This window comes from Oncorhynchus masou, chromosome 27, assembly GCF_036934945.1.
Source record: "Oncorhynchus masou masou isolate Uvic2021 chromosome 27, UVic_Omas_1.1, whole genome shotgun sequence".
NCBI classification, from domain to species: Eukaryota; Metazoa; Chordata; class Actinopteri; order Salmoniformes; family Salmonidae; genus Oncorhynchus; species Oncorhynchus masou.
Genome location: NC_088238.1, coordinates 17,208,664 through 17,231,143, shown reverse-complemented (window position 1 = coordinate 17,231,143; position 22,480 = coordinate 17,208,664). Strand labels below are relative to the sequence as shown.

At 45.0% G+C, this 22,480-nt stretch overlaps 1 protein-coding gene across 1 annotated transcript in view; it reads left to right on the top strand.

The window, feature by feature from the left end:
* The first annotated feature begins 15,742 nt into the window (after positions 1-15,742).
* Positions 15,743-22,480, top strand: part of tmtc2a (transmembrane O-mannosyltransferase targeting cadherins 2a) — a 97,237-nt gene continuing 90,499 nt past the window's right edge. The window contains exon 1 of the mRNA XM_064939365.1: positions 15,743-16,130. Coding sequence (XP_064795437.1) covers positions 16,048-16,130 — 83 coding nt within the window. The 5' untranslated portion in view covers positions 15,743-16,047. The remainder of the gene's footprint in view (positions 16,131-22,480) is intronic.

The window sequence follows — 22,480 nt, the reverse complement described above, 5'->3', positions numbered from 1 at the left end:
CACACACACACACACACACACACACACACACACACACACACACACACACACACACACACACACACACACACACACACACACACACACACACAGGAAACAGCCTCCATAAAAGAGAAACGTCTCAGTGAGAGCCATACCGCAATCGGCAATTGGTACAATTTCCTGACTTCACATGTAATGGGAAAGAGGAAAAAGGTTCAGGATATGGCGAAGGATGCACTGAGGACTACTGAGGGACAAAAATAGAGAGTGGATGGAAAACAGTCAAGACTCCCATCTCCGGCTGACTTTTCCTCTGTAAGATGGGATCAAGAGCAAACATCAGAGGAGGGAAAAATAGGGAGGAGACGAATGCATGCGCCAAGGATCTCTGTCACCACCTCGTGTCATCAACCATTCACACGCCACTGTTTGAGAAAAATCTTTCCATTTTAGTCACTTCTTGGCAAAACACCAGACACAAAGACCTGTCGACTCCTTCATTTGAAAAATCTGTTTGTGGTTCCTGCAGTGGAGCCACCTGCTGTGGAGTGGAGCCAGGATGCAACTTCGTTTTGCTATTGTCCAACTTCAGTAGCCTTCACTAAGTTTTTACAGTGTCGTTGCAATGTTTACCAAAAGACCTGGCTAATATAAATGTAATATGATTGAATGACTGACTGGACGGCATTTGTTACATTCAGCTACCTTCTCGGAGGATGATTCTGTTGCCCCATAGGGAGTGGGGAGAAGGAGGGGTTTCTGAGTGTGCAGTAGCTTTCGGGCTGTACTTTTGATCTGGCCAGTGCTCTCATCAGTTCATAAAGCTGTATTGAATTATTCAACTGAAGATAATTGAAAAGGTTATACTACACTCAGAAGCTATCTCTGCTATTTGAACATCAGCCATTGACTAATATCGTCAATGTCAGACATCAGTAGATACAGACCTAAGCCTGAACTGAGAATCAACATCAGATGAATGAAATATGTTGCTGACTACAGGATGAGGAGTCATCAACCAACTTGGTAACATGTTACTTGACACCCAGCGTCATAACACATTATAACCGTATCATAATATGTCATAACAGCTGATATAACTTGTTATAATATGATCATAACACTGTCATGACACATATATTTAGATCTGTTGTGACATATATTGCATTATTTTATGGCTGGTTATGACACCTACCACACAAGGCAAAACATTCCATGACACCATAGCCTACGTGTCAACAGTATGTTTATGTTATATAACATCTTTTTTTTAATTGACCATATTAAATTACCATTGTAATTGTGCACACATTGATGACGGTATGCACCTACCTCAGTGCTCTGTTGCTGATGGGATGAATGCAGAAGGGGATTTCAGGAGCAGGACAAGACACCCTCTTTTTGACAGATGACTGATATAAGGACATGTACAGTGCATTCTGAAAGTATTCAGACCCCTTCACTTTTTCCACATGTTGTTATGTTACAGCCTTATTCTAAAATGGATGAAATTGTTTTTCTTCCTCCTCCATCAATTTACACACAATACCCCATAATGACATTTACATACAGTAAGTATTCAGTCCCTTTACTTTGTTGAAGCACCTTTGGCAGCGATTACAGCCTTGAGTCTTCTTGGGTATGACGCTACAAGCATGTCACACCTGTATTTGGGGAGTTTCTCCCATTCTTCTCTGCAGATCCTCTCAAGCTCTGTCAGGTTGGATGGGGAGCGTTGCTGCACAGCTATTTTCAGGTCAAGTCCAGGCTCTGGCTGGGCCACTCAAGGACATTCAGAGACTTGTCCCGAAGCCCCTCCTGCATTGTCTTGGCTGTGTGTTTGGGGTTGTTGTCCTGTTGGAAGGTGAACCTTTCCCCCAGTCTGAGGTCCTGAGTGCTCTGGAGCAGGTTTTCATCAAGGATCTCTCTGTACTTTGTTCCATTCATCTTTCTCTCGGTCCTGACTAGTCTCCCAGTCCGCTGCCGCTGATAAACACCCCCACATCATGACGCTGCAACCACCATGCTTCACCGTAGGATGGTGCCAGGTTTCGTCCAGATGTGACGCTTGGCATCCAGGCCAAAGAGTTCAATCTTGGTTTCATTAGACCAGAGAATATTGGTTCTCATGGTCTGAGAGTCCTTTAGGTGCCTTTTGGCAAACTCCAAGCGGGCTGTCATCTGCCTTTTACTGAGGACGGGCTTCTGTCTGGCCACTCTGCCATAAAGGCCTGATTGGTGGAGTGCTGCAGAGATGGTTGTCCTTCTGGAAGGTTCTCCCATCTCCACAGAGGAACTCTGGAGGTCTGTTAGAGTGACAATCGCGGTCTTGGTCACCTCCCTGACCATGTCCCTTCTCTCCCGATTGCTCAGTTTGAGTGGCCAGCTCTAGGAAGAGTTTTGGTGGTTTCAAACTTCTTCCATTTAAGAATGATGGAGGTCACTGTGTTCTCAGGGTCCTTCAATGCTGCAGAAATGTATTGGTACCCTTCCCCAGATCTGTGCCTCAACACAATCCTGTCTCGAGCTCTACAGACAATTCCTTCGACCTCATGGCTTGGTATTTTCTCTGACATGCACTATCAACTGTGGGACCTTATATAGACAGGTGTGTGCCTTTCCAAATCAGGTTCAATCAATTGAATTGAACAAAGGTGGACTCCAATCAACTTGTAGAAACATCTCAAGGATGATCAACGGAAACAGGATGCACCTGAGCTCCTGTCACGCCCTGGTCTATATTTATTATGTTTATCTTCATTTATTGGGTCAGGCCAGGGTGTGACATGGGTTTATTTGTGGTTTGTTTCGTCTTGGGGTTGTGTGGGGTGTATAGCATAGTCTATGGCTGCCTGAGGCGGTTCTCAATCAGAGTCAGGTGATTATCGTTGTCTCTGATTGGGAACCATATTTAGGTAGCCATATTCTTTGAGTGTTTTCGTGGGTGATTGTTCCTGTCTCTGTGTCTTCACCAGATAGGACTGTTTAGGTTGTTGTTTTTGTATTGTTCATGTTTTTTCGTTCTTCAATAAATATGTCTCAAAAGTAGCACGCTGCATTTTGGTCCGCTCCTCCTTCAACAGAAGAACGTCGTTATAGAATCACCCACCACAACAGGACCAAGCGGCGTGGTAACAGGCAACAGCTGCAGCAGGAGCAGGTTGACAAAACTTTCTGGACTTGGGAGGAAATCCTCGACGGGAGAGGACCCTGGGCTAAACCAGGGGAGTGTAGCCGTCCCAAGGTGCAGCGAGAGAAGGTATGGACATGGGAGGACGAACTGGACGGTAAAGGACTCTGGGTTCAGCCTGGAGAATATCGCCGTCCCAAGGAAGAGCTGGAGGCAAAGAAAGCGGAGAGGCGATGGTATGAAGAGGCAGCACGGCGACGCGGTTGGAAGCCCGAGAGTCAGCCCCAAAAATTTATTGGGGGGGGATTCACAGGGAGTATGGCTACGCCAGGTAGGAGATCTGCGCAAACTTCCTGTGCTTACCGGGGGGCTAAAGAGACCGGGCAGGCACCGTGCTATGCTGTGTCTCCAGTGCGGGTGCATAGCCCGGTGCGGTACATACCAGCTCCTCGTATTGGCCGGGCTAGAGTGGGCATCGAGCCAGGTAAAGTTGGGCAGGCTCGGTGCTCAAGAGCTCCAGTGCGCCTGCACGGTCCGGTCTATCCAGTGCCACCTCCACACACCAGTCCTCCGGTGGCAGCTCCCCGCACCAGGCTTCCTGTGCGTGCCCTCGGCCCAGTACCACCAGTGCCAGCACCACGCATCAGGCCTACAGTGCGCCTCGCCTCTCCAGCGCTACCGGAGCCTTTCTCCTCTCCTGCGCTGCCGGAGCCTCCCGTCTGTTCAGCGCTACCGTCTCCTGCGCTGCTGGAGTCTCCCGCCTGTTTAGCGCAGCCAGAGCCTTCCTCCTCTACAGCGCTGCTGGAGTCTCCCATCTGTTTAGCGCAGCCCGAGCTGTCAGTCTGCATGGAGCAGCCAGAGCTGTCAGTCTGCATGGAGCAGCCAGAGCTGTCAGTCTACATGGAGCAGCCAGAGCTGTCAGTCTACATGGAGCAGCCAGAGCTGTCAGTCTGCATGGAGCAGCCGGAGCTGCCAGTCTGCATGGAGCTGCCAGTCTGCAAGGAGCTGCCAGTCTACAAGGAGCTGTCAGTCTGCAAGGAGCTGTCAGTCTGCAAGGAGCTGTCAGTCTGCAAGGAGCTGCCAGTCTGCATGGAGCAGCCAGAGCTGTCAGTCTGCAAGAAGCCGTCAGAGCTGTCAGTCTACATGGAGCAGCCAGAGCTGTCAGTCTTCATGGAACAGCCAGAGCTGTCAGTCTGCATGGAGCAGCCGGAGATGCCAGTCTGCATGGAGCTGTCAGTCTGCAAGGAGCTGCCAGTCTACAAGGAGCTGTCAGTCTGCAAGGAGCTGTCAGTCTGCAAGGAGCTGTCAGTCTGCAAGGAGCTGTCAGTCTGCAAGGAGCTTCCAATCTGCATGGAGCTGCCAGTCTGCATGGAGCAGCCAGAGCTGTCAGTCTGCAAGAAGCCGCCAGAGCTGTCAGTCTACATGGAGCAGCCAGAGCCGCCAGTCAGCATGGAGCAGCCAGATCCGTCAGTCAGCCAGACTCTTCCAGATCTGCCAGTCAGCCAGACTCTTCCAGATCCGCCAGTCAGCCAGACTCTTCCAGATCCGCCAGTCAGCCAGACTCTTCCAGATCCGCCAGTCAGCCAGACTCTTCCAGATCCGCCAGTCAGCCAGACTCTTCCAGATCCGCCAGTCAGCCAGACTCTTCCAGATCTGCCAGTCAGCCAGACTCTTCCAGATCTGCAAGTCAACCAGATTCTTCCAGATCTGCCAGTCAACCAGACTCTTCCAGATCTGCCAGTCAGCCAGGATCTGCCAGAACCGTCAACCAGCCAGGATCTGCCGGATCCAAATACCTGGCTGAGTTTCCTCTCAGTGCTGGGCTTCCTCTCAGTGCTGGGCTTCCTCTCAGTGCTGGGCTTCCTCTCAGTCCCGGGCTTCCTCTCAGTCCCGAGCTTCCTCTCAGTGCTGAGCTTCCCCTCAGTCCCGAGCTGCCTCTGCCCCGAGCTGCCCCTCAGTCCCGAGCTGCCCCTCAGTCCCGAGCTGTCCCTCAGTCCCGAGCTGTCCCTCAGTCCCGAGCTGCCCCTCAGTCCCGAGCTGCCCCTCAGTCCCGAGCTGCCCCTCAGTTCCGAGCTGCCCCTCAGTCCAGTGGGGTTCTGGGTGAGGACTACTAGGCCATGGTCGGCGGCGAAGGTGGACTATCCTAGGACGTGAGGAGGGGGGACTAAGACATTTATAGAGTGGGTTCCACGTCCTGCGCCGGAGCCGGAGCCGCCACCATGGACAGACGCCCACCCGGACCCTCCCTATTGTTTTGATGTGCGTCCGGGAGTCCGCACCTCTGTCACGCCCTGGTCTATATTTATTATGGGTCAGGCCAGGGTGTGACATGGGTTTGTGGTGTGTTTCGTCTTGGGGTTGTGTGGGGTGTATAGCATAGTCTATGGCTGCCTGAGGCGGTTCTCAATCAGAGTCAGGTGATTATCGTTGTCTCTGATTGGGAACCATATTTAGGTAGCCATATTCTGTGAGTGTTTTCGTGGGTGATTGTTCCTGTCTCTGTGTCTTCACCAGATAGGACTGTTTAGGTTTTCACGTTTCCGTTTGTTGTTTTTGTATTGTTCATGTTTTTTCGTTCTTCAATAACTATGTCTCAAAAGTAGCACGCTGCATTTTGGTCCGCTCCTCCTTCAACAGAGGAAAGTCGTTACAGCTCCTTTTCAAGTCTCATAGCAAAGGGTCTGAATACTTATTTAAATGTTATTTCAGTTTTTTTATTTGTAATACATTTGCACAAAAAAAATGTAAACTTTTTTTTCGCTTTGTCATTATGGGGTATTGTGTGTAGATTGATGAGACATAAAAATATGTATATATATATATATTTTAGAATAAGGCTGTAATGTAACAACATGTGGAAAAAGTGAAGGGGTCTGAATACTTTCCAAGTGCACTGTCCATGATAGGCCAATCTGGCTTATATTATTATGATATTCATAATGCTTCGTGACAGTGTCATAGTGTCATAAAGTGTATTTTTGTTGAAGTAAAGTAACTATGTTATAATATGTCATTTCAGCTGACATAACTTGTCATAACCTGTCATAATACAGTCATAACACTGTCATGACCCATATATAAACACCTGTTGGGACATATATTGCGTTATTTTATGGCTGGTTATGACACCTACATTTATTCAAATGTATTTTTACATAAGAGTCTCAAAATGAATTGTTTACCTACATTTATTCAAATTATGACCATCCGGTGTCATTTTTAAGAAAATACCTTACCAAAGAAGTTTCACTTTTGTTTGAAAGTTTGTTTCACTTTAAAAGAAAATACACTTTATGACACTGTCATGAAGCATTATGACCATCCTGTGTCACTTTACTTGACTAAGAAAATACACTTTATGACACTTCATGAAGCATTATGTCCTGTGTCACTTTACTTGGACTAAGAAAATACACTTTATGAACTGTCATGAAGCATTATGACCATCCGGTGTCACTTTACTTGGACTAAGAAAATACACTTTATGACACTGTCATGAAGCATTATGACCATCCGGTGTCACTTTACCTGGACTAAGAAAATACACTTTATGACACTGTCATGAAGCATTATGACCATCCGGTGTCACTTTACCTGGACTAAGAAAATACACTTTATGACACTGTCATGAAGCATTTTGACCATCCGGTGTCACTTTACCTGGACTAAGAAGCGTTATGACCATCATAATCATATAAGCCAGATAGGCCCATCACGTACCTGCCCTGATATCAGTCAAAAAGATGGTGTAGGTGTCATAACCAGCCATAACATAACTTCCATGGGTTTTTATATTCTTATGCAGGAGTCAAAATCAGCCATAAAATAACACAATATATGTCACAACAGATCTGAACATATGTGTCATGACAGTGTTATAACCATACTATAGCAGGCTATGACAAGTTATGTAATCTGTTATAACATATTATGATGTGGTTATGGCCGTGCTGGTTGTCAATTAAAGTGTTACCATGAACTTTAATAGACCTTGTTGTTTAATACAGGAAATGCATGACATGCCTTATCAGAAATCAGCAATTCATATGACGCTTACTGCTGCACTCGAGTAAACAAGAAAGGGAGAGAGAGAGAGAGAGAGAGAGAGAGAGAGAGAGAGAGAGAAAGAAAGAAAGAAAGAAAGAAAGAAAGAAAGAAAGAAAGAAAGAAAGAAAGAAAGAAAGAAAGAAAGAAAGAAAGAAAGAAAGAAAGAAAGAGAGAAAGAAAGAGAGAGCCAGTCAGAGAAAGTCAGTTTATTCTCAGTTTGGTGGCCAAATAGGAAGTTTGGCGGTGGAAAGAGCCATTTACAAATCAGAGGCCCTGACACTAGTATCCCTTACACACACACATATATGTCAACGCACACACACAGGCATGCACATTGTCCACACACACACACCCACACTTTCCACACACACGCCCATCCCTAATGTCTTATGACATCTGTCTGACAGTAATCACTGAGCGTCGTCCTGTTTTCATTGTTTGGACTGGAAACGGCCTTTTTGAAGACAAGCTCTGCCAGAAACCACCACAGAGGGAAGTCAAGAGAGACAAAAATAACTCTGCAGACCATCACACCTTCCAATCATACAAACTGGGCTACATCGAGCCAGATGTAGTGGGTTGTTCTATGAAAGTGGATGTTTGGACGTATTTTGTGACAGACGTGTACGTCATGTTCTATCGCAGAATGTGTGTGTGCGTTTCTGTCATCACTATGGGTGAAGTCAGAGTAGAATGAGACTAAGGCTGTGTTTACACAGGCAGCCCAATTCTGATCTTTGACCATTCAGATCTGAAAAAGATCTGATGTGAAACAAATCTGATGTGTTTGGTCAAAGACCTATTAGTAGAACAAAAATATCAGAATTGGGCTGCCTGTGTAAACTCAGCCTACGATCAGACACAAATGTTCTACACACATTGCAACATACAACACAGTGACACGTGTGTAAGGAACGACAACACTGCAAGGTAAATATGTACTGTAGGCCAAGTCAATGTTTGAGTTTCAACCCTGTTGCCCTGAACAAACTTAGCTGAGTCTGAGCAAGAACATGCAGGCTGGACTTCGTTATGGAAAAGATGCCGATAACAATATTAATGCAGAGGAGAACCATCAAATATTTCCTAACCAAAATATTTACCCTAATTCACATTTTCCGTTCATCTCTCCATTCTCCCCATAACATGTTGGCTGTGTTGAACGTCCTTTCAGATGAATATCAAATTAAACAGATTTAAAGCATGGAAAATAGGGACCATCCGTCTTTATGAATGGTGTGGAGTTTATACATGTACAAACACACACACATACTCATACCACTTTGTATGACAAACAACTGCAGGAAATTGAACACACAATAATTCCAATACCCCATATTCACTAAGCTCTTTAAATTCCACACATAGTTAAAAGGTTTACTTCCTGTAATTTGACCTATCAGAAGGAAGCTATCGCCTCATATTTCTCAGGACAGCTGTTGTGTGTCGTGACACCAGAACTTGCTAGCCGATAGCCATGGCTGTCTGAATATTACTGATAGGCACTTTAGCCTAATGGGCCGTTCTAAGTGTATCAATCTGCGGTTTGAAAATAGTGTCAAGTCTTATTGCTGGTGGTTATTAAGGTTTAGTGTTTCTCCTTGAATTGATGGGGAACACAGAGGTTCAGTGGATGTAATGAGGAGGGTTGGATTACAAAAACTGTTCCTAATAAAACATGGTAATGTGAAGTGTGCAGCACACATGGTGATGGAACAGGTGGGCTTTGGCCTGTATTTCATCATGACTTGGAAAATGACTGACATTTTGGCTCTGTATAATGATTTTTTAAGAGAGAAATATCCATCTTCAGACGTCAGACGGATAACACAGTTATATTCTAACTATTTACCTTTATATTACAAAGAAAGTTTAATGGGAAAACTTTCTAAATTGAATTCATTTGTGAAGGGAAAGTTTAGTAACTAAAACAAAATAAGATTGAGTTCGGGCTACTTTCCATGGATTTGCTTTTCTTTCATGGAAGAAAAATAACAATTCAAATAGAAACCTACACACAACATTTGACAGCTATAACTCAGAGGCTTTCAGTCATGCATTTAGCTCTAATTTGAGAAGTTATTTGACTACGTTACGATTATAAATGAAGATCAACAAAGCCTCAATTAGGAGCTTGATTTCTCCAAGCCAAATCCAAACAGTCCAAACAATCACAGCAGAGCCTTTTACACAGACGCATTTCTCATATTCATGTCAACGTTAAACGTAGGCTGTGTCAACTAGGTTCGGTTTAACTAACACCCTCGTCTTATCAGGCCCATAAAGGGAGGCTTGTTATTGGTGTGGAATGTAAACGTTCTGGATATGCTGTGTTAACGTTCTGGATATTATTCTGACTGTTTTGTTTTGATATTACTGATTTGGGTTCAGATTAATTCTAATTAGAGTTTAAACTATTTCTGTGAGGGAGTGGCTCAAGCTGTGTGGTTACGATTGTGATTTTCCTCTTTCCTGTCTGATGCTTATCTAGCGGGGATGAAAAAGCAGCAGTCTTGGACAAATAGCTAAAATACACATAGGGAAATGATCATTAGCCACTTAGGATGGGTTAAAAGACAGGGGAAATCCTTAAAATAGGCGACTACCAACTGCAATTAAAGGGATTTTAAACAGAAATGGGAATATACAGTACTGTGATTATTTGTGTGAGGTTCCACCTTCCACTCTGCTTGATGTCCTTATGTATAAACGTTTTGGGCCTGTATTCAATAAGTGTTTTAGCATATGAGTACCTGCTATCAGACGTTTAAATGATAATGAACAAGAGAGTGGACCTGATCCTCGATCAGCACTCCAACTCAGTCTGAGACGCTTTGTGAATATGGGCCTGAAGACGTAAATACATGTCTGCCCTCTCTCTGGCTTACAGAGGTTTGGTCTTCATGCAGGTGCATCATCTTTCTTTATATATCTTATAATAGTATACTTAAGCAATCATGTCCGAGGAGGTGTGGTATATGGCCAAAATACCCACTGTTAAGGGCTGTTCTTAGGCACGATGCAACACAGAGTGCCTGTATACAGCCATTAGTCATGGTATATTGGTCACATATCACAACCCCCTGAGGTGCCTTATTGCTATTATAAACTGGTTACCAACGTGATTAGAGCAGTTAAAATAAATGTTTTGTCATACCTATGGTAAATATATATTTTACCTTTATTTAACTAGGCAAGTCCCAGACAGACGAAATAACTTTTTTGCTCGCTTTGAGGACAATTCAGTGCCAATGACACGGCCCGCTATCAAAACCTGCGGACTCTCCTTCACTGCAGCCGACATGAGTAAAACATTTAAACGTGTTAACCCTCGCAAGGCTGCAGGCCCAGACGGCATCCCCAGCCGCGTCCTCAGAGCATACGCAGACCAGCTGGCTGGTGTGTTTACGGACATATTCAATCAATCCTTATCCCAGTCTGCTGTTCCCACATGCTTCAAGAGGGCCACCATTGTTCCTGTTCCCAAGAAAGTTAAGGTAACTGAGCTAAACGACTACCGCCCCGTAGCACTTGAAGTGCTTTGAGAGACTAGTCAAGGACCATATCACCTCCACCCTACCTGACACCCTAGACCCACTCCAATTTGCTTACCACCCCAATAGGTCCACAGACGACGCAATCGCAACCACACTGCACACTGCCCTAACCCATATGGACAAGAGGAATACCTATGTGAGAATGCTGTTCATCGACTACAGCTCAGCATTTAACACCATAGTACCCTCCAAACTCGTCATCAAGCTCGAGACCCTGGGTCTCGACCCCGCCCTGTGCAACTGGGTACTGGACTTCCTGACGGGCCGCCCTCAGGTGGTGAGGGTAGGTAACAACATCTCCACCTCGCTGATCCTCAACACTGGGGCCCCACAAGGGTGCGTTCTGAGCCCTCTCCTGTACTCCCTGTTCACCCACGACTGCGTGGCCATGCACGCCTCCAACTCAATCATCAAGTTTGCGGACAACACTACAGTGGTAGGCTTGATTACCAACAATGACGAGACGGCCTACAGGGAGGAGGTGAGGGCCCTCGGAGTGTGGTGTCAGGAAAATAACCTCACACTCAACGTCAACAAAACAAAGGAGATGATTGTGGACTTCAGGAAACAGCAGAGGGAGCACCCCCCTATCCACATCGACGGGACAGTAGTGGAGAGGGTAGTAAGTTTCAAGTTCCTCGGCGTACACATCACGGACAAACTGAAATGGTCCACCCACACAGGCAGCGTTGTGAAGAAGGCGCAGCAGAGCCTCTTCAACCTCAGGAGGCTGAAGAAATTCGGCTTGTCACCAAAAGCACTCACAAACTTCTACCGATGCACAATCAAGAGTATCCTGGCGGGCTGTATCACCGCCTGGTACGGCAACTGCTCTGCCCATAACCGTAAGGCTCTCCAGAGGGTAGTGAGGTCTGCACAATGCATCACCGGGGGCAAACTATCAGCCCTCCAGGACACCTACACCACCCGATGTTACAGGAAGGCCATAAAGATCATCAAGGACACCAACCACCCAAGCTACTGCCTGTTCACCCCGCTATCATCCAGAAGGCAAGGTCAGTACAGGTGCATCAAAGCAGGGACCGAGAGACTGAAAAACAGCATCTATCTCAAGGCCATCAGACTGTTTTAAACAGCCACCACTAACATTGAGTGACTGCTGCCAACATACTGACTCATCTCTAGCCACTTTAATAATAGAAATTGATGTAAAAAATGTATCACGAGCCACTTTAAACAATGCCACTTAATATAATGTTTACATAGCCTACATTACTCATCTCATATATATATATATACTGTACTCTATATCATCTACTGCATCTTACCATCTTTATGTAATACATGTATCACTAGCTACTTTAAACTATGCAGCTTTATGTTTAAATACCCTACATTACTCATCTCATATGTATATACTGTACTCGATACCATCTACTGCATCTTGCCTATGCCGTTCTGTACCATCACTCATTCATATATCATATATCTATGTACATATTCTTTATCCCTTTACACTTGTGTGTATAAGGTAGTAGTTGTGGAATTGTTAGGTTAGATTACTCGTTGGTTATTACTGCATTGTCTTAACTAGAAGCACAAGCATTTCGCTACACTCGCATTAACATCTGCTAACCATGTGTATGTGACAAATAAAATTTGATTTGATTTAAGAACAAATTCTTATTTTCAATGACTGCCTAGGAACAATGCGTTGTTAAGTACAGAACGACAGATTTTTACCTTGTCAGCTCGGGTATTCGGTTACTAGTCCAACGCTCTAACCACTAGGCTACCTGCTGCCCCGATGGTCTAATGGTCTGATGGGCTGATATACCATGGCGGTCAGCCAATCAGCATTCAGGGCTCGAACCACCCAGTTTATAATTGTCTTTAATAATGCAATGCCAATAGATCCATTGATGCTTTTGCACTACGCCCTCTGTGGGTGAATGTGTGCAGTTACAGTACTGGCTGTTTAATAAGAGGCAGCAGCAGCACCTTAAGGGTGCAAGGTAGCCTAGTGGTTAGAGCGTTGGACTAGTAACTGAAAGATTGCAAGTTCAAATCCCTGAGCTAACAAGGTACAAATCTGCCCCTGAACAGGCAGTTAACCCACTGTTCCTAGGCCGTCATTGAAAATAAGAATTTGTTCTTAACTGACTTGCCTAGTTAAATAAAGGTAAAAATAAAAGGTCCTCATGTATGATTAAAGGTAGACTCAGTGAAATGATGTTGCAGCTCCGCAGATATTCTGATGAGTGAGATGCAGGACAGTAGGACATTCTCTGACACAGTATCTTCCCATATGCACAGGTTGGTTTCAAACTGTTACAGCGTAGTAGGTGTAGGACCAAAACAGTAGAGAAGTCTACCCTCACTCTTCAATGCTCTTAGTTGTTGTGGAAATTGACACACTATGCTGTTTACTTTGTGCACCCTTGTCATATTGCTGAGTGTACCTTTAAGGGGGGGTGTTTGGTGAAGAACAAATGACTCTACACCAATACAATACAGGATAGGGATACCTATTGGCAAAACAAAAACAATATGTTTCAAAGATATGGAGAGCTTCTAGTTACCCGTCTAAAATGGTTGTCAGTCAGTGGTTTGAACAGAAGAAACCAGAGTAAGGTGAATGAATCAATGTAACAATTGTGTTTTAACAAGTGAAAAATAAAAGAGGTAAAAATATCACACACATGGTTTTAATGTGCAAATGTGGATTTTTTTTAACGTGCAAATACTTGCAGATGTGGAAAACAATGTATTTTTTGACGATGGCAACATCTGCCATTGAGGACAGACTCCATGACCGCACCACATTCTGTAGTCTGTTACCAGTAAAATGACAAAGAAAGAAAGAATGAATGAAAGAAAGAAAAAAGGTATTGTTTTGCCTTCTACCAAAAACGGAGACTTAAAGAGCAGACTGAATATTCATTAGCCCTGCAGGATGTAATTAGATCAGTGAGTGTAAACACCAGTAATAGGTTTTTTTCACCCTGGGCTGTTTACGTTCAGAGCAGGAATTGGTCTTTTTTTCCCTCCACAAATCCCGTAATCACCCCCTTAGTCCCGATGGGGTTGTAGCCTATATAGTCAGGCCAGGTTGCTATGTTCATTTCCTTAAGTCCTGAATGTAGGCTTAGTTATTAAATATAATCCATACAGTTTTATTAGGGGGGCTAGACCAGTGGTTCCCTACTCCAGTCCTCCAGTACACTCAACCGCACACATTTTTGTTGCAGCTCCAGACTAGCACACCTGATTCAACGTGAGTTTGTCCGGGGTTACAACAAAAATGTGTACTGTTCGGTGTACTCGACTGGAGTTGGGAACAACTGGGTTAGACTCCTGCTTAAGCCTACTTCAGTTTCCACTTTCCTGCGGAGACATTAACAGACAATGTATTTGGGGGAAAAGAAACCTTCCAAGCGGTTTGACTCCAGTCCTGGTGTATCATACGATAAAGACACATGTCTGGTGGAGCCTAGAGGTCTACATATCCATGGTTGTTCATGGATGGTGTCTTTTCCTGAGAAATGAAAGGAGAGCTGCACACTCTAGGAGCTCAGAAGCAATCATTTTATAACCAACGTTTCGACAGAAAAGCTGTCTTCATCGGGGTATGGTGTCTCTTCCTCTCTTCTTTCCAACCCAAAACCAGGGGCCGTGTCCCCTTCTCATGTGTCACATGGCTCCAACAGGGAATGATGGGAAAGAGGAAGCATCTCCCCATCAACTAGGGGCAAGGGAAACAAAACAGGGCTAAAGGTTCAACCATAAAGGTTCTGTTGTGGTCAGGGGTGTTTTGGGGGTCATGTTCAGTATCAGGGTCAATGGATGAGAGCGTTAGAAACCCTCTCTCTCTCTCTCTCTCTCTCTCTCTCTCTCTCTCTCTCTCTCTCTCTCTCTCTCTCTCTCTCTCTCTCTCTCTCTCTCTCTCTCTCTCTCTCTCTCTAACCCTCTCTCTCTAACCCTCTCCGGTGGGTATTACGGTCCTTACAGTCTCCCCTCCATCTCGTGCCATCTGTTTTCCCTCTCTTTCGTTCTCCCCTCTCTCTTTCCTGGGCTGTGGTGGATTTACACACACAGAGTTCCGACAGGAGAACAGGCCCGGGCCCAGCTGGTGCCCAGTGGGGCCTTGCCATTTGCAGCATGGTTTTCAAGCCACATGCTCGCCAGGATGAATCATATACAACAACAACGCCTCACAATATTGATCCTCCTCCTCGCCGCAGGGTGATACTACAGTTCATTAATCATCACCTCTCCATCTATTCATCTACCACTCTTTTTCTCTCCCCCTTTAGCTCCCTCTGTCGCTCATAGCTCTCTCTCTCGCGCGCTCTTCACCTTATATTTACCTCTCTCTACCTCCCTCTCTCATACCCTTTTCTCCCTATCCATCTGTCTCTCTCCCTCTCTCTCTGGGGTTCCTCCCTCTCTCTTGTAGCTCCACAGGCGCCACTGTATAACCAATTAATCAATGCTATGCATAAACATACAGTAAAACAGGATCATTTAATATAGTGGGTCCATTTACATTGAACAGAATCAACACTCTAGACTGTTGAACACACTTCACCATTAAAGGGGGTTTGCAGGAGGCCAGACATCAACAGAGTGGGGCTTTGTCTGTTGTGGGGATAAGGCATAACTGTCATTAGTTAAAAGAGCCATACATGCATGCTACAGCTTAGGCTATATATAATCACATATATAGGCTATATTTGCTTAAACATATTCAATAAAACTCACAGTCAATCATTTTAATAAAAACATGACATTGGCATTGTTTTTGAATACATAGTTAGACAAAAAAAAGCTATTCCTATTTTACAAACTGGCAGCTATGTTATCTTTATATGACAGTGGGCTGGTTTATTTAGGCAGGCTAGTGCACTGAATATATGATTCGTGAGGCAAGAGTGCGTTAAATAAATAGCCTAAGTATTTAAGCACCTATCACCTCTCTCAATGCTACGAGCTCGACCATTGAGAGCGGAGGAGGGGCTTTGCACATGCTCACCGTCTCTAAAACCACACGCGGCTCCTACCAGTGAGTATCTGTGACGCGGATGAGGATGCAAGCACAGAGAACAGCGAAATGCACTCAGCTGTACGCTAACCAGGAGGCATGCCGCCCTAGTTTAGTCTCAAAATAGCCCTGACCCGACACGGCGCAAAATGGGTTAAAAGGAATATGGCCTGGATCGCGCAAACTTTCCGACACTTTGCTTGGACATGGGATTGGGTCTCTTAGTGTTACGGAGCGGCCAAATGAGGAGAGGAGACAATACAGAAACGGAAATTCGCATCTAGTATTTTTCTTTACTTTCCCCCACCCTATTCTCTTTTTAAGACATGATTACAGAGTTGGTGTGTAGCGCGGTGGCATTGGTCCTCTATCTCAACACACTGAACGCGGATTTCTGCTACGATGACAGGTATGACCTCCCGTAGAACCGTACCTATGGCAACATCATCAGCTCCACTTGTCTGTCATCTTTACAGTCTCAAAACCCCCTCGGGTGCAAGCAGTTTCCCGAGGTTCGCTGCGTGTCTGGGTGTTTGCATGTTCCATTGTCTATTCATGCTTATTTGTGTTATTCCATGATAGCATTATAGATAGAGTCATGGTTCACTCCCCTCAGAAAAGGTCACTTTGTTTAATGTAAATGCGATTCTACTTTGTTTAATGCAAATGCTTTCTCCTGTTGCATTGAACAAAAAACAAAAAAAAACAAGCTACCCAGATAGGATATAGAGGGGTTACTTGGTATTCCATTGTTATTAAAATCAATATAGTGTCGCCTACAATGACGCATGAAGTGACACAATAACAACAACGGGGATATGTAGGTTATAAGTTCATTATTATACATGGATGGTTCCTTCCTTTCTCTAATGTCGAAGTAACCAGGACATGCAGCCTCTGTCATTCTGTGACAGAGTGACGAAACGGGGACGGGAGCCTCTTTGTGTTGTCAGAGCACATCCCTGACAGGAGGAGAGGGATACTAACACGCTTCTTGCCCGGTTGTAATAATGCTGCTCTCTCCGGGGAAAATATCACGTTTAAATGGAAAGACATGTTATAATTAGAATATATTTGTCGAGTGCAGCACGCTTACATGGCTAAATATGTTGATACAATCCTGGAGTAGCCCATGCTTTCCAGGACTCATTGGAACGCTATTATCCAGAAAGCAAGCGGAGAGAGCAATTCATTTGGATTGCAGAACGTTTGAGACTCCAATTTGGACATCCATCCACAATTGAGTGTAGGGTTAAATAGTCCAACTTTAGTTTTAGGCATTGGGGATTGGGATGAGAAATTAAAACCACAATAATCATTCACAGAATTGAAAGTAGGCTGAAAAAACGATTGCAGCCTATACTGTACTTTAAGATGAGCAAGCCTTCAATGACATACTGGGGCAGCAGGTAGCCTAGTGGTTAGAGCGTTGGGCCAATAACTGAAAGGTTGCTAGATCAAATCACTGAGCTGACAAGGTAAACATATGTTGTTCTGCCCCTGAACAAGGCAGTTAACCCACTGTCCCTAGGCCCTCATTGTGAATAAGAATTTGTTCTTAACTGACTTGCCTACATTAAGATAAAAAAAATGACACACTCATCACTGTTTCTTGATTAAATCAATGTATCTTTGTGGCTCATCATGGGACCCTTGCTACCGGGTGAACTAAAAGCAGCAGGACTCCTACAGATGTAGGATCTTAATTTGATCACCCTGTTGTTGCAAATGTCATTCACAGCAGGAAAGGCAAACTAAAATGTGTAGTCTATTCAAAGTTTAAAAAGGCTTCTAAATTTAGTAGTTTCCACTTTCAAATGTCAGACTTGATTTGCCCTGACTAAACATTTATAAACTCTACAAAAATGTCCATTGATTATAATCAACACAATAATTCACATTTCCTGTTGCTGCAGGATTATTTTCCTGCTGTGAGAAACTGGTCAAATTAAAATCTTACATCTGTATATGGGCAAAAATTAGGAGGGCTCCGGGAATTCAGTGTAAAATCCCCAGAGCAAATCCATTTCTCTCTATTACAGCTCACACAGATGAATCATTGTTCCAAGTTTATACACATCATACCACCAGGTTTTGTCCCTGGCCGGCGACTCCCCACTAGAGAGTTAGGAGCAGTTGGGGGCTCTGGTTAGCTTTACTAACACCTCCTTGGGGTCACAGACCCTTCACTGGTTGTCAGTACTGCTCGTTGAACCCTATGTGCAGCGGGTTGCACGGCCTACTCTGTTAGAGTAATGGAGTATCCCTCTGTGTGTGTGTGTGTGTGTGTGTGTGTGTGTGTGTGTGTGTGTGTGTGTGTGTGTGTGTGTGTGTGTGTGTGTGTGTGTGTGTGTGTGTGTGTGTGTGTATGTGTGCGTGCGTGTGTCTCATGTGCAGTGTGCAGACACTCATCGAGAAAAATCTAGACAAACGTCTCGAGATGACCGAGCCTTGTGTGTGTGGGCGTGCGTGCGTGCGTGTGTGTGTGTGCGTGCGTGTGTGTGTGAATAAATGACGGAGAGAGAAAGAGAGAATGTGTTGGAGGGTAGTCTGTCTGTCTATTTGTCTGTCTGTCAGTCCAGTTACTCTCACATTGCCGTACACTTTCCAGGATATGAGTGACTGTCTATATGATTGCACAATTCTGAATGTACAAACGAAGCCCTCGACCAAAGCTCTCTACTGAAGCCCCTACTGAAGCCCTCTACTATGACTGCTTTCTATTACACTACCTGTATCTGACCATGTCACAGTGGAGTGAAGAAAGGCATCATGGCCCTCTCATGAGTTCATGACTAACTGTCAGTGTCCTAGCCACAACTCCCTGTGAGTCCACTCAGTGTAAGTTCAGCACTGGTGACCCTCTGTATCTATCAATGTCACTGTGATAATTTACACCCCTGGGAGAGAGAGAGAGAGAGAGACGGGAAGAGTGAAAGAGAGAGCGAGGAGAGAAGGAGAGAGAGAAGGAGAGAGAGTGACTGTGTTCAGGCCCACTGCTCATGTACGGGGAAAGCTGAATACCAATCAGAATCCTGACCTCCATAGTCATCTATCAAACGGCTTCCTTTGACAGAGGTCAAGAGTCGCATGCTCCCTGGTCTCTCTCCCGATTGTTAGTGGAGAGAGCTGCATTTGTGTTTGTTAGGACAGGGCTGAAAGCAAGCAAGCACATCTGTCAAGTCTCCATTCTTGAGAAGACAGTCTTTGTATGTCTTCTTGACACTGTGCTGCTGTTCAGTTCTGTACAGGAGGAGGCCGAAGAGGAGGAGTTGGAAATCACATGGTGGTTCTAGCTCAATGGGATGTTCTTGGTGCGTCTCTGTTTTCTCAATCACGTCAAATGTTTTTCCTGGGCACAGGGCTGGCCCTATGTCAGCCAATGGTAATATCAATAAAAAGCCATGTGTTTGAAATGACTGGATTTTTACTGGCACGTGGGAAGAAGACGAGCCAATCATTCTTCTACAAGGGAAAATAGTGCTCAATTAGTATTGTGAGTATTCTGGTTTCCCTACAAACTAGATCAGGGACAGAACATAAAAAATACATTTGTATGTTGAGTTTTTATTCTGTTGTCACTTATGAGGAAGGCCTTCCAGTACAAGAAGGAGGCAGGGTGATGTCTCAACAGGAGTAGATTGACAGCTTGAGAGCTGAGTTTATAGATTAGGAAATTAATTTCTCTCCCTGAAAGCTCTTGCAAAACGCATCATACTGTGGCACTTCCTGTATTTTGAAAGTTCTAGATCTAGAAAACTTGATTGCTGAAATGCAACACATCTTGGGACTGTATCAACAGGGGACTAATTCAACAAATACCAAAAGATTGTTTTTGAGTGGTATTTTCCTTTAACAAACAACATTGACAGTTGAGCTGGCATCACTAACAGATTGATCAAGTGGTATGTGTCTGAGGAATACGATAGTAGAGGAATAGGATGCAGTCCGTTTGACACCAAAGGTACACGTGCGAATTGTTCTCTACAGACAAATGAAGCGTCTTCAAGAAGCATCCTGAAATGGAATGTCTAAGTGACTTTTATTATTCCTAGTGATGTATCACCACACATCTGTGATCCCAATCGCATCAGTCTCCCCCCTCCCCCGTGTCCCCCGTCCCCCCGTCCCCACCACCACGTAACCCAGAAATGCATTGTAGGTCCTTAGGGACTTGCAACAAAAACATCCCTCACGCTTCTTTCAGAGGAGCAAAACAATTCAATCTGTGGGGAGTCGGGTGATGGCAGGGAGTAGTTTGGTGTGGCTTAACTGTGACAGAAATGGTTTCCATATGCATATCCACATGCATTTGGAAATTCTGATCCATATTGTATGTCGGAAGCCCTCTCTAACTGTTCTATCGTTGCCTCATGACACTGCCCCTTATTGGTGTAGGCTCCAATGAGTAAAGTCAGCCTCAATGATTGATTGAAGCGCTGTCTCAGGGAACAACAGAGGCATCGATGGGCCACACGCTTAGTCATCTCCCAGCACAGTTGGGCTTTTAATTGTGCAATTAATGACTCAACATTGCTTACTATGGAGCTCCTAGAATCAACGGGAGCTTTGTCACGGAATCAACTCCAACACTAGGGAACTCCTGCTCTCACTCCCTCTTAAAAGTGACAACAGTCGGACTTACGTCCATCGTAGCACAGTCAGGGAAGGAAGTGGTGTTTCTTGAGGGCATTGTTGTGTCGGTGGGTGAGATTTACTTTAAATGTATCAGCGCCCATTGAACAACGCAAAGGGCAGGAGAGTTATTTTCATCAAAACAGGGATGTATGAACTTGGTGTTCGCTCTATAACTTTGTACAGTTAGACTACCGGGTTTGCGGTAGTGTGACGGTTGCAGCTGCCTATTGATGAGTGTGACGGTTGCAGCTGTCTATTGATGAGTGTGACGGTTGCAGCTGTCTATTGATGAGTGTGACGGTTGCAGCTGCCTATTGATGAGTGTGATGGTTGCAGCTGTCTATTGATGAGTGTGACGGTTGCAGCTGTCTATTGATGAGTGTGACGGTTGCAGCTGTCTATTGATGAGTGTGACGGTTGCAGCTGCCTATTGATGAGTGTGATGGTTGCAGCTGCCTATTGATGAGTGTGATTGAAGCTGCCTATTGATGAGTGTGCAGCTGCCTTTTGATGAGTGTGATGGTTGCAGCTGCCTATTGATGAGTGTGATGGTTGCAGCTGCCTATTGATGAGTGTGATGGTTGAAGCTGCCTATTGATGAGTGTGACGGTTGAAGCTGCCTATTGATGAGTGTGATGGTTGCAGCTGCCTATTGATGAGTGTGACGGTTGCAGCTGCCTATTGATGAGTGTGAAGCTGCTATTGATGAGTGTGACGGTTGCAGCTGCCTATTGATGAGTGTGATGGTTGCAGCTGTCTATCAATGAGTGTGACGGTTGCAGCTGCCTATTGATGAGTGTGAAGGTTGAAGCTGCCTATTGATGAGTGTGAAGCTGCCTTTGATGAGTGTGACGGTTGCAGCTGCCTATTGATGAGTGTGAAGGTTGAAGCTGCCTATTGATGAGTGATGTCTATTGATGAGTATTGATGAGTGTGACGGTTGCAGCTGTCTATCGATGAGTGTGACGGTTGCAGCTGTCTATTGATGAGTGTGAAGGTTGCAGCTGTCTATCAATGCTTGCAGCTGCCTATTGATGAGTGTGACGGTTGCAGCTGTCTATTGATGAGTGTGATGGTTGCAGCTGTCTATCTATTGATTGCAGTGTCTATTGATGAGTGTGACGGTTGAAGCTGCCTATTGATGAGTGTGACGGTTGAAGCTGCCTATTGATGAGTGTGACGGTTGAAGCTGCCTATTGATGAGTGTGACGGTTGCAGCTGCCTATTGATGAGTGTGACGGTTGCAGCTGCCTATTGATGAGTGTGACAGTTGCAGCTGTCTATCAATGAGTGACTGAGTGTGACCAGCTGTCTATTGATGAGTGTGATGGTTGAAGCTGCCTATTGATGAGTGTGACGGTTGCAGCTGTCTATTGATGAGTATGACGGTTGCAGCTGTCTATTGATGAGTGTGAAGGTTGAAGCTGACTATCGATGAGTGTGACGGTTGCAGCTGTCTATTGATGAGTGTGATGGTTGCAGCTGTCTATTGATGAGTGTGATGGTTGCAGCTGTCTATTGATGAGTATGACGGTTGAAGCTGCCTATTGATGAGTGTGACGGTTGAAGCTGCCTATTGATGAGTGTGATGGTTGAAGCTGCCTATTGATGAGTGTGACGGTTGCAGCTGCCTATTGATGAGTGTGACGGTTGAAGCTGCCTATTGATGAGTGTGACGGTTGCAGCTGTCTATTGATGAGTGTGAAGGTTGAAGCTGACTATTGATGAGTGTGACGGTTGCAGCTGCCTATTGATGAGTGTGACGGTTGAAGCTGCCTATTGATGAGTGTGACGGTTGAAGCTGCCTATTGATGAGTGTGACGGTTGCAGCTGCCTATTGATGAGTGTGATGGTTGAAGCTGCCTATTGATGAGTGTGACGGTTGCAGCTGCCTATTGATGAGTGTGACGGTTGCAGCTGCCTATTGATGAGTGTGACGGTTGAAGCTGCCTATTGATGAGTGTGAAGGTTGAAGCTGCCTATTGATGAGTGTGACGGTTGCAGCTGCCTATTGATGAGTGTGACGGTTGCAGCTGCCTATTGATGAGTGATGGTTGCAGCTGCCTATTGATGAGTGTGACGGTTGCAGCTGCCTATTGATGAGTGACGGTTGTAGCTGCC